The 12,561-nt window shown below is 43.7% G+C and overlaps 1 protein-coding gene across 9 annotated transcripts in view; it reads left to right on the top strand.

The window, feature by feature from the left end:
- Positions 1-12,561, top strand: part of arvcfb (ARVCF delta catenin family member b) — a 121,481-nt gene that overhangs the window by 44,931 nt on the left and 63,989 nt on the right. For 4 of the 9 annotated variants that reach the window (XM_047817934.1, XM_047817936.1, XM_047817938.1 and 1 more), the window contains 2 exons: positions 7,913-7,993; positions 8,332-8,529. The exons of the other annotated variants lie outside the window; for them this stretch is intronic. In XM_047817934.1, coding sequence (XP_047673890.1) covers positions 8,350-8,529 — 180 coding nt within the window. In that variant the 5' untranslated portion in view covers positions 7,913-7,993; positions 8,332-8,349. The remainder of the gene's footprint in view (positions 1-7,912; positions 7,994-8,331; positions 8,530-12,561) is intronic. 9 annotated transcript variants of the gene reach the window in all.

The following is a 12,561-nucleotide window of genomic DNA, read 5'->3' on the forward strand; positions in this document are numbered from 1 at the left end:
ACACATCAGTGTGTGTGTCCTGCAATGATTTGCTTTTTTTGTGTGTGTGTATAGCTAGATGAAAAAGCCTGGATCGCCAGTCATGTCATGTCCACGCTATGAATCAGAACATAAGAATCAGATCAGAAATCGCTCAATTCCCACGTGTCAGCTTGGGTTTTATTTGCTGTGACACCATGCGTGTGCACACACACACACACACACACACACCTACCACACACCACGATGGATGGAGTCTCCAGTTTCAGCACTTTAGAACTGTCAGAGGAAACAGATGATGAATCTGTGGAAGCTGTGTAAAAAAAAAAAAGTGCTGATCTAATATTCTGTATGATGCTCACTACATTGTGCTAGACTTTACACAGTGCACATCGTAACCAACACACCATCAACTCCACCACAGGAAATAGAAATAGACACAGGGTATCATTTCTATACGACTGTTAGTGTGGCGCTGAACACACACGTGTGAGTGTAGCTAAAGGTCCAGTTCCTCTGTTTCTATACCTCATTATATTTTGTTTGGATTAAACCGAAGCACCCAGGAGGATTTTCAGCAGATCTGGTGGTAGAGCTTTGACAGAGACTCACAGGCTTTGTGTATGTTCACGTTGGCTCCATGTCTGTTCAGCGTTTTCTCAACCGTCTCCTCGCTTTGTACACAGTGTTCCTGGGATAAAGAACAGACGAATGAACAGCAAAAAGATTTGTTTTTTTTTCCCCCTTGTGTATGCATGTTGAGCTCTGACAGTTATAAATGGAAATGGTGGCTGTCTTTGCTTCTATGTAGTCAGAGAACACAAGGATCTGACAGGCTGATGATCTGTCAGAGTGTTGAGTTCTAACACTTAATGTTTGGTGAATACTTTTAATCTAAGATGATTCGAGAAGAGTTTTCTGAAGAAATGCTGTTTTTTTTTGGGTTCTTTTTCCTTTCTTTGGAAGTGAGGATTCTCACAGCCATTACATCACCTGTAGGCTGCAGAGTGAAACCTGGAAGCTCTGCTCTGGTTGTGTTCGGTCTGTATGTGGACACATAGGCACCCAAACCTCAGATATTCATGTCCTGCTTGATGTCTTCTTGCTGTGATTCTTTATTAAACTCTGGCTGTCAGTCGCATCTGATTTTCTGTTTCATCGGCCGACTTTCTGTTCTGATTAAAACATCGACGCTCCAGACTCGGCCTAGGCTTCTTTCTGCTGAGAACTCTCATTACTGAAGCTCAGAGGTCATGCGGTGATGAAACAGGACACACACACACTCACACGAGCCGAGTGAAACTCTGCTAACAACCTTCTATGACACTTTCTGTTTTAAACTAAGTTGGAGTTCTGTTTTTGGAGCCGAGGGAAAGAGCGTGAGGAAGTGAAAGGTCATTCTGGAGTGGACGCACTCGGTGGTGGCAGAGTGAAACCTTCAAACGGACGGCGCTTGCTTATTTTAGATGTCTGGTAGCTGCAGCGAGGAGGTGTCACAGGTGTGTCTCTGACGTCTTTCAGGAGCTTTGAAGAACTGACATGCAGGGTGTGGAGAGCTGAAATGTCCTGAACTTTAGGAATCTGAGCAACCTGTCTGGGGTGGAGTCAGGCCTGATAAAGGTCCTCCCAGTGGGGGAAGTAAAGCGGCTTTCACTAAATTCCAGAGGTTTCGTTACCACGAAATAAAGTGGGCGTGTTTCCGGAGGTCTTGTAAAAAAACACTCTTTCAAAAAAAACCAAAAAAAAACAGCATATTACGAAGGACAAAACAGTCATACAGGTAGATTTATTTTAGAAAACAAATAGACAACCAAAAACTACAGTTAGGGATAGGGTTAGATTGTCAAATAGGCCACGCCTACCGATGACGCAATATCTGTTACGCTGTTCTGAAATCCCTGGAAATAAGTACCTGCCGAAGTAAAGCAGTAGTCTAGGGGGGTGGAGATTAGTAAGAGCGGATAAGTGCTTGCTGTTTCCATGTTATTCTAGAACGAATAAGGGATCTAGGAGGAGGTGGATGAGGTCCAGCTCCACCCCTCTGGACTTTAAATGAACATCATTAAAGGAGAGATTTCCACCGCTCAGAGTGACTTTTTAAAATGGAAATTTTTAGACAAATGTAGGTTAAACAGAAAGACGAGTGTGATCGATCTCTGATTCAGTATCTGGAAGCGTTGGCCAGGGTGAAGAGACGTCCTTCCCGCCTCATAGTGGTGTAATCTTTGTCTTTAATTAAGGATCAGTGATGCTGAGCTTCGGTAAAACACACATGTTACTTCAGCAAAAGGTTTCTGGATAAATTAGTGAATATCTTTAACAGACATGATTTGCTATATTAGATGTCTAGATGTAGAAACAAGTGCAGACGTGTTTGTGTGTTGTCTTGGTGTTAGAAATGTCAGGACTAGCATAGATTGTTGAGAGAAATGCCGGAGGAGATTTGCTGGGACAGTCGGAGGCTGTGATGATCTCGACGCACTGTCGCACTTCAGTCTGGGCTTCTTGAAGGATTTGTGAAAGTTAGCGCTCGCTAATGAGGGATCATTAGTATCATTAGGGACGAGCGGTCTTCAGCAGAGTATGCCAATCAGACACCGAGGAGAATCACCTTCCCTTACACACACACATACACACGCACACACACACATACAGAGTAACTGTGGGGATTAGCATGCATCCTACTCACCATCGTTATTCATCTAATATTGTCCTCGCCACCCTGACTGTACAAACCTCCACCCCTTTATCTCTCTCTCTCTCTCTCTCTCTCTCTCTCTGTGAGATAAATGCCTCTCCATTACCACCGAGAGCAATCTATCAAGCTGCGGCCCTGACAGCATTTCCTACAATTGCTCCATTACCCTTATTATTGAACATAAATCTGTGCTGCGCCTCGATCGCGAGCCTCCCACTTTTATTTATTTAGCAGATTACAGTGTGCTCAGAGAGGTGGAGCTGCTGGAACACATCAGGGTTTAGAATCTCGTACAGGTGGAGAAGCTGAGCTCCAACTCTCTCTCACACACACACAAAACCTACTAACGCTCTAAACTAAACTTCTAAACTTTCCAAATGCTGATGCCTTAGCCTTTTCAGTCAACTAATTACTACTGAAAGAAGAATTTTTTATTTGTAGAAATAATAGAAATTAGAAAGACAATGAGAGATCATTAGATTCAGGAAGAAGTGTAATATGAGCAGCAAGGAGAAAACATACCAAATAGTTTGAAACGGACAAATAAGAGTATAAATAATTAGTGGAAATCAGACAGAAAAATAAAGAATATGTGAAAGTAAAATTAGAATGAGAGTAAATTAAAAAACGGCCTTAAAAATAGAGTAATATATACTGTACATGATGAATAGAACCAGAATAAAGTATTAAAAAAAAAGCTGCGGAAATGTAAAAGGTTATACAAAAAGATAACAAGAACTAATTAAAGAAAGAATGAATATATAAAGTCAAAAATACATTTACAGAAGAAAACGAGTATGAGCTTTACATTGAAATAGAAAGAGATTACAAAAGTGAATACAGACCGAAGAAACGAGAACAAAGAAAAATAAAGGCTTGAATATTTAGAGTAAGGTGGAAATAATAATAACAGATGGAATATAAAAGAAAAGAAAAAAGATGAAGAAATAAAACCAGAAGAAATGCTACAGTGAAATACAGAGAGAGAGAGACAGAGATGGGGTTGGGGGTTAAGGTGTTGTATCTAATGCTGCTCGTCTTAGTCAAGTGATTGAAGTGTGTCAGTGATCCAGGGTTAGGGTTAGGGTTGGACATCATCCAAGATACAGCAGCACTGTGAGAAACTTTCCCACATCAGCCCTGGCCTGAAGGAGGTGTGTGTGTGTGTGTGTGTGTGTGTGTGTGGGCGGGCGGGCGTGTGTGCGTGCACTTTCTCCCTGCTGTCACTCTTCACGTTTAATTTCTGGCCTCAAAGCAGCCCATGGTGCGTCCTGACTGACATTAACAGGAGTGAATAAGTTCTGTTCTCCGTCTTCCTCACATCTGGCTCTCAGACGCTCGTCAGGATTAAACACGCTGTGGATCTCGCTCTTCTTCAGGATTCAGAGCAGATCAGACAGTCAGCGAGGAAACGAGTAAGAACACTCAGACTCCACTCCTCAGCTCCTTACAGAGCTCCTCCAAGCGTGTCGAGAAGCCGCAAAACACAAACTCTTTTAAGGCAGCTGAGGCCACGAGTTGCTGCAGCTCCTCAACTGCTCTGACTCGAAGAACACCAGGAGAAACTCCTGCACGAGGAAGATGCACTGTGTGTGTGGAGGAGTCGAACGTTTCGAGAGTGCACCAGCTCTCTTTCATGTTTATGTGAATCCAGTGCTCTTTGAGGAACCTTGAAGTGTGTGTGTGTGTGTGTGTGTGTGTGTGTGTGTGTGTGTGTGTGTGTGTGTGTGTGCGCGCGCGCGCACGCGTGTATACACCAACACATGTGACAACTACTGTCTAAGAGCTAAGAGCTCGAGCTTCAAAGGCAAAGTGAGGGGAAGAAAAGCTGAGTGGTAAACAATGGCCCCTCTCTCTTTCTGTCTCTCTCTCTTTTTGAGTTCTGAGGCTTATCAGCGTTTGGCTTCGTTCTTTTTCCTTTAAGCTTGCTCAGCCTCATCTTGCACTTCTCCTTCTCCCGGCTTTACTTCCTCTTTAATGTTCTTTAAAAAGAAACGGCTTTGAATCCTAAATCGGGGCTGAGATCCTTAAGGGTGGGGGTGAGGTTTTTTGTGTGTGTGTGTGTGTGTGTGTGTGTGTGTGTGTGTGTGTGTGTGTGTGTGTGTGTGTGTGCGCGCTGAGAGTTTACAGGCAATTTGACTAGTTTTATTCCTTTATCAGGTGTCTCTCGGGTGCTTGGTGTGTTTGGAGTGTGAGTGTGTTTATCTCGACTGTGTGATGATCAAAGCCAGACTTTGGTATTAGCCCACTTCATGTTTGTACCCACACTCTCACGCTAGCATCGGCGCTAGCTGCTATGTGTTATTGTTTCTGTCACAGCTAAGCAAAACTCCCCAAAGCGAAGACTTTAAAAACACATACTCTTGTCACCTACAGCAGAAGCAGATTTTGTGTAGAAGATATTAGATTCTGTCTGCCTTTTACTCATAATGCATTTCACAATGGCACAAACTGCTGTAACTATGGCAAACGCTACAGGGTGCAAACAGGTGAGATGATGATGTCACCGAAACACTACACAGGATGATGATGCTGTTTTGCAGTCAATCACAAATCACATTCCTCAGGACACAGCGTTCATTCTGTGGATAGATGACGAAAAATGTTAGGGTTATTTTATTTATTTATTTATTGTGTTGGAGGAAGTAAGCAAAAAAAAAAATCACAAACCTAAACCTGTTGTCAGAGGTGAAGCACAGTGTTGGGAGCATCACAGGGATAGAGAGCAGTTATTAAAGTAGCATTTCATCCACATGCAAATTAATATTTTAGATTTCACACATCCATAATCTTTCCTAAAATGATCGGTTTAATTTATCACCACTTTCTGACTGACTGACCAAGCCCAACCCCCTGACAGTTCAACCCCCAGCACCGAGACACTTCTCTCTTTCTCATATGTTTAATTCAGTAAAATGTGCCGTTTTCATCCTTCTCAAGAGTTTGTGACAAAATCTGTTGACCTCTTAAGTGCTCCCGGGTGCCCGAAACAGAGTGTATTAAATTATGGAAAATCTCCCAGAGTGCCATTCAGCAGTAAGAGCTGTGACCTACAGCACAGCATGTTTAATCTCTCCTCACACAAAGTGTACTAATGTCTCTTAATAGTTGTGATTCGGCCTCCAGTGGGTTTTGTGTGTGTGTGCGTGTGCGTGTGTGTGTGTGTGCATGCGAGCACGTATGTTGATGTGTGTTGGTGTGTTTGGGAGTGGCAGGTGTACTCAGGGCTTTAAGCTAGCTTTGCAGCCCTACTATGTGTTGTACTGATCTGAGGTCAGTCAGGTCAGTTGCTCTGGGGTTAGTCAGGAGTGACTCTCTAAAACTGTCCCCAGGTCAGCATGATGGAGTGAGACACAGATGGAGACTCAGGTGGACTGTGTGGTGGCGATTGATTTAGCTTCCCTCAGACGGGAGATGAAGGGGGTAATCAGCGCGAACAAGGGAGCGGTAGGGGTAATGAAACGAGACCACACTCTAATTGGTTTGTGTTCCTGGTCTCTCTGGTCTGCCCCTCCCCCGCTTTTGCCACCTCTCAGGCACGTCTGGTTTGTGGCTGACCTCCTGCTCTAACCTCCTGCTTTGTGACTTAATGATCTCTCTTTTTCCCGCCAGGACGACATATCGATTTTGCCCAGCTTGCCATTTTTCATCTGCAGCTTATTTTTGAGTCATTGAGCTGAGTTGAAGCGTAACAGAGAGATGCTGATTATTTCCTCCTCACGCTGCGTATGAACCGTGCGGCTCAAGGGAACGACAAATGACTCGCCCCCTTCAGCTCTCTGTACAAAATGGCCACATGTCAGTGTTTACAGTTTACAGTGTCCAGGAGATTTCCCTGGATTTTGTTCATATCTCACCTGCTGGGTCTCCCGTCTCACCTTTATTCATTCTGTTTGTAGCACAGACGCAGACAGAGCGGCCAGTAGTAGCCTAATGGCTCCAGTTTGTCCTCCAGCAGGGGGAGCAGAACCTTTGCAGCACTCTCAGAAAGCCGACTGCAGTCTCTGATTTGTACACACGACTAAATACAAGCTTCTGGCTGAATGTAGGTTGGACCTAAAGCAGTCAAAAGTCTCGTCTAGCTGTCAGCTGAGTTTGCTGCCAATGCCGGCCCACTGGCCTGGATTCCATCAGTCACCACTCGCGTGTGCTGCTCTATTTTAAGCCTCGTCCAGACTCCAAAAATAAAGATAAGTGTAGTAGGTGTGTGTGACGTCCAGTTCGTCCCTCTGCTCGCTCCTCTACGTTTTTAAAATATGTGACATTAAAATTCTGCTAGCTCGCACTGTTTATGTCGTGACCTTAACAAACTGAAAGCGATGCTAACAAGAATAAACACAATGAACAATAATTGGCAAATATATGAGTTGGCAGAAACATGAGTTTAACTGATTATTAATGTAATTTAACCAAGTATAAATATAATAAACCTTAATAACTTAACTTATTGAGGTAATGTTTGAACGGTATAATGTTAAGGACATGATTAACGCTCCTTGGGATTACTTAATACTTTTAAGATGTTGGGAATGTGATCCAATGCAGAAAATGTTAAGGCTTATCTTGTATTCCCCTCTGAGACCCTGATCGTCATGAGACCTTTCCATCCCTCCATTTTTTTTCTTTTTCTTACCCACTTCAAAATAAATAAATAAATAAATAAATAAATGAAAAGGCAGCATGATGTCTTGCATGGGATTGCATTCTGTTTTCTGTCCCTGTGCATGTTTGCATTAAGTGTCTCTCACGTGTGTGTGTGTGCGTGTGTGTGTGTTGGGTATTTATCTTGGAGTAATAGAGAAATCTGTTCTTTCCCTCCCTTTGGGGAAGAGTAAACAGCAGGGGACGTGTGGATTCCTCGGTGTAGGAGACGCGGTTGATGCCTCACTCGTGCACTGTGAGAATCGTGTCCTGAGCTACGATCCAAATAAATAAATGATCAAAGCCAGAAGACCGTGTGCTGCTTCAAAGGGAATACATCCATGATGAGAATAGTGTGTGTGTGTGTGTGTGTGTGTGGAGTGCAGGGATCTAATCCATTAGCCTCCTCCACCTTTACACCTCCGTTCGACCCTGACTTCGGTTTCTCTCTTTTTCCCTGAACAGCTTTGTGAAAGATCTCGACCTTTAGAAAGCTCTTCATATTTTATCGTTTCTGTTCCTCCGACTTCAAACCCATGAAGATGAGTGGTGTCTCTCTAACATTTCTTCTGTCTTTCACTTCCTCTCCTCTAGCCAGTGGGACGTCTCTCCTCCGTGTCCGTGTGTAGTGGAGGATGTCCTGTCTCTAACTTGTCCTGCTCCACTAACCTGTAGGTGTGTATAACTCCGCCCTGCTCTCCGCACCCTGATTCAGGAGTAATTGTCACGCTCATTGTGTTCCCACTGTTGAGTGTGTGTGTGTGTGTGTGTGTGAACAGTGCAGTGATCCTGTGCGATGTGTGTTTATGTGTGTCGCTGTTTCCTGCATACTTGGCCATTTGTCCTCATTACACAACTCAGCAGTCATTTGTGTAGCGTGAATCAGTTCATGCTTATGTTTCTGTCCCAGCGCATGCACGCAGCATGACTTCTTGACGTTGTCTCGGTTCTTGTGTTTAAAACCCGGTTCTCTTTACTCTTCACCCACTTTAACCGACCTGCCATGTGAGCAGCGCAAAGTTCAAGCGGTCATGGAGGAGTACGAGGCGCGTTCGGCCGCCAGCATTCTGGCCTCGGTGAAAGAGCAGGAGGCCAGGTTCGAGCAGCTCACTCGGGCGCTCGAGGAAGAGCGACGCCACGTTTCACTGCAGCTGGAGCGTGCCAACATGCCACGTGCCGACCACCTCCCCTGGCAACAGGTGGTCATGCAGGTAACCAAGGTGATCGAGAGAGTAAACAAGCCACTCATAATGCCACCTCATCTCTTAGTCTCATCTTCAATCCTTAAATCCACCAATCCACTGCTTCTACCAGTCCTCACATCCACCAATCCACTGCTTCTACCAGTCCTCACATCCACCAATCCACTGCTTCTACCAGTCCTCACATCCACCAATCCACTACCTCTACCAGTCCTCACATCCACCAATCCACTGCTTCTACCAGTCCTCACATCCACCAATCCACTCCCTCTACCGGTCCTCACATCCACCAATCCACTGCTTCTACCAATCCTCACATCCACAAATCCACTGCTTCTACCAATCCTCACCTCTACCCTATTCATTTCATCTTATGATTTATTTTTCACCTTTGTCTTAGTTCATGTCTCTCGTCTCTGATGAAGTCCAGATCTCATATGTTTCAAAATGTCACACATCATCGAACTTCCACTCGTCTTCCATCGACTGGTCACTACGCCAACCCTGAGGACACACACACACACATACACACACACACACACACACACAATGTTTGTGTGTGCTACTAAACAGCTACAGTTTCCTCTGGGTAGCAGAAGTGTGTGGTGCTCTCGCCAATTTAAAACCAATAAAGTGAAAATTGAGTGTCAATCTATTTTCCAGAGATGCATACCGAGGCCGTGTCACGGCAAAATTCTTTGATGATCTCCATTTCCTCTGCAGCCCTGGCATCCTCGCCTGCTCGTAAAGTCCAACCATGATTTACATCAGAGTCTCTAATGTGACAGCTTGGAAATTAGCCCTTTTGACAAGACATTCATTTTCTTAGCCTATGCAGATTGGTCTGGATGATGTAGAACCTCACAGAGAGTGGAAATCTTTCACCCACTTCACTTATTAGGAGTTTCTCAGACGTCCAGGTTCTAAAACAAGGATACGTGAAAATTTCTCTTGAGCTCTCAGACCTGGATACAGATCACTGAAGGCTCTCAGGGATTCAGTGAGTTCTTTCTATTTCCAACCCTCTCTGTCTGGCTCAACTGCCTCTGAGACGTGAATCAGTCACTATTTCAGTAGCCATGAGTAGCACCTGTGACTCACGCCTTCCTCTGGCTGAAGTGCAACTTAAAACGGAAAGCCTTGCCAGTTTTTCATTGAGCGAGCAGTGAGGAATCACCTCATGAATCAGACATGCGAGAACAATTCAATTGCACTCTTAAGGCAGTAGTAAGTAAGCAAGTATCAGAGCAGATGCTTTGCTTTCTGTTCCAGTGTTTCTCTCTCTCTGTGCGGGTCAGAGCGCCTCACTCTATCACCACACCTCAGTGACATGGACTCCGGCTCATCGATTGCACAGGTGTCAGAGGAAGGTTGCTTGTCTCTATGTCTCACCTTTATTTATTTATTTACTTACTTACTTACTTACTTACTTTAAACCCTCGCCGTCTTCAGTGCGATTGCTTTTTTTTATTTCAGCTTATCAGACGGTCATGAGCTGGTTAAGGACAGTAGCTCTCTGACTGTAAGACTTATTGCATTTTTCCTCAAGGCCATTTGTTTTGTTTTTTTCTCTCTTGGTCCCTTCACACAATGGAAACCCAGTATGCCAAGTGACCGAGGCAAAGTGTCAGAGACCTTTTGTAAATCAGCTGCTTAACAAGGACACACACACATACATACAAACACACACACACAGAGCTTCCTTGTAAGTATGTGATTAGGCAAACTAACACTTCCTGCAAAGGTGTAAATTGTTTGTGGAGTTTATTTGAGCAGTGGCACGTCCCATCCCCCCCCCCCTTTAGACCTCTCAATTAACACAAACAAATACAAATTTCAGATCTTGAAATGTTATCCAGTGTGACCTTGATAACAATAGGAGCTAACAGTAGTGCAGCATTAAGACTTACTGCTGCAGTTTTTTTCTCTGATCAGGAATTACTTCCAGGCTTTTCACATAAAACGACACTCTCCTTTTGTTTTTAGAAGCAGTTAAACTGCTATTGTGTCCCCACACACACACTCCATTCTTCTCCTCCTCATCGTTCCCGCTCTCTTTCACTGGTTTATATCATTCTCAGGGCCAAAGAGCCTGTCCTCGTTCCCCAGGCATACTCTGCGCTTGGGCCCTTAATGTTTAATCCTGGTAATTACGTTCTATTACACCGTTCACCTCCCTAAGTGCTCCAGACTTCATAAAGCCTGTTTGTTTATGCCGTGCTCTTGTCCTGTCCTCTAGGCACGGTAGCTTTTAGCTAAGGCTATAAAGAGTGCACCGTTAGTTAGGAATTCCAAATCTTCTCCAAACACCTGATCTCAGATTTCCAACAAACATTTTCCTGTGTTTAAAATAAGGCTCTTGAGTCTTTAGGGGTCACTGGAGAAATGTGACCTTTGCTCCTCTGCTGTGTTTCTATAAACAGCGTGATCATCCAAATAAAAAAGCCTCTGTGTGATTGGTGTTTTACAGGGCCGTCAGTCAGCAAGGTAGTTAACGACACCATGACCGAAACCTCAGCACTGTGTGTGTGCGTATGTGTGTGTGCATATGTGTGTGTGCGCGCGTGTGTGTGCGTGTGTGTGCGTATGTGTGTGTGTGTGTATGTGTGTATGCGTGTGTGTGTGTGTGTGTGTGTGTGTGATGTCGATCACCGTTCTCAGACTGATTATTATTATTATTATAATCATCTCTCTCTCTATCTCTTGCTCTACCCCTCTCTCTCTCTATACCTCTCTTGCTCACACTCTCTCTCTCTTTCTCTCTCTATCTATCTTTGTACCTCCCTCTCTCTCTCTATCTATCTCTCTTTACTGTTCTCTCTCTATCTGTCTATCTCTCTCTACTGTTCTCTCTCTCTCCCTCTTTCTCTCCTACTCACTTGATCTCGCACTCGCTCTGGGGCTGATTAGCTGAAGCTGTCTCGGGACATATTTCAGATTACATAAGCAGTCCACGGAGTAGACGGAGATAAAGATCACCAAAGCATTTCTTTCCTGCATTGTTGCGTTGTTCTGTTGCTCTTTTTATTCTCTCACACACACTCTCTTGAAAGCTGAAACAAGGCTTCATAATTACTGTGTGCATACAAGTTAAATGTGTTCTCAGCGTCACTGCGCTGCACACGCCTCTCCACACGTCTCTTTCCCATGCAGCTTCGGCTGTGTTTTTACAGAAATGGAGTGTGTTCACCTGCTGACTATTCATTTCTTACAGGAAGTGTGTGTGTGTGTGTGTGTGTGTGTGTGTGTGTGTGTGTGTGTGTGTGTGTGTGTGTGTGTGTGTGTGTGGGCTCTTCTAAGCTTGTTTTTATAGTAGCCCCTACTTTTTATAGTAGCCTTTAACTATAGCCTATAGTTTCCAGTCCAGATCAGTAGAAATGTGAACACCTGAATGAAAATTAATATCATATCAATATGTTATTATTTCGCTATAAGGAAATGGAGAAAAAAAATTTCTTTTACTCTCAACTGAAGTGGAAAATCTGGTCATGTTTTTTTCAGCTGACGTAGGAAAATTGGACACAACGGTGCTGCTGCATCTAAATAGATCAATTTAAGGCAGATGAAGAAATGAAAGGGTTTTTTGTTTAAAATGTTGAGTAACAAAAGTACCATTAGTACATTTCCTTGAGTAGGATAGACCACTGATGAAGATGAGTGTATGAATGAATCAGTACCTCACTCAGTGAATGAAGGAAGACAAATTAATGAATCATTCAATCGCTCGGTGAATAGAGATGAACAAACGGATCAGTATCACTGTTACCGAAGATGAATCAATAAATCAATGAATTATTCAGTGACTGAAGATGAATCAATGACTTACTCAGGGAATGAAAATGACTCAGTGAATCACTCAGTGGACGATGACGAATCAATAAATCACTCAGTGGATTAAGATGAATGAATGAATCACTCAGTGAATGAAGATGAACCAGTGAATCACTCTGTGAATGAAGGAGGATGAATTAATTAATTACTGGAGCACTCAGTGAATGAAAGAAGAATGACTCAATCAGTTAACAAAGCACTCAGGAAAGG

The sequence above is a fragment of the Tachysurus fulvidraco genome, chromosome 9 (assembly GCF_022655615.1).
Source record: "Tachysurus fulvidraco isolate hzauxx_2018 chromosome 9, HZAU_PFXX_2.0, whole genome shotgun sequence".
Classification (NCBI taxonomy): Eukaryota; Metazoa; Chordata; class Actinopteri; order Siluriformes; family Bagridae; genus Tachysurus; species Tachysurus fulvidraco.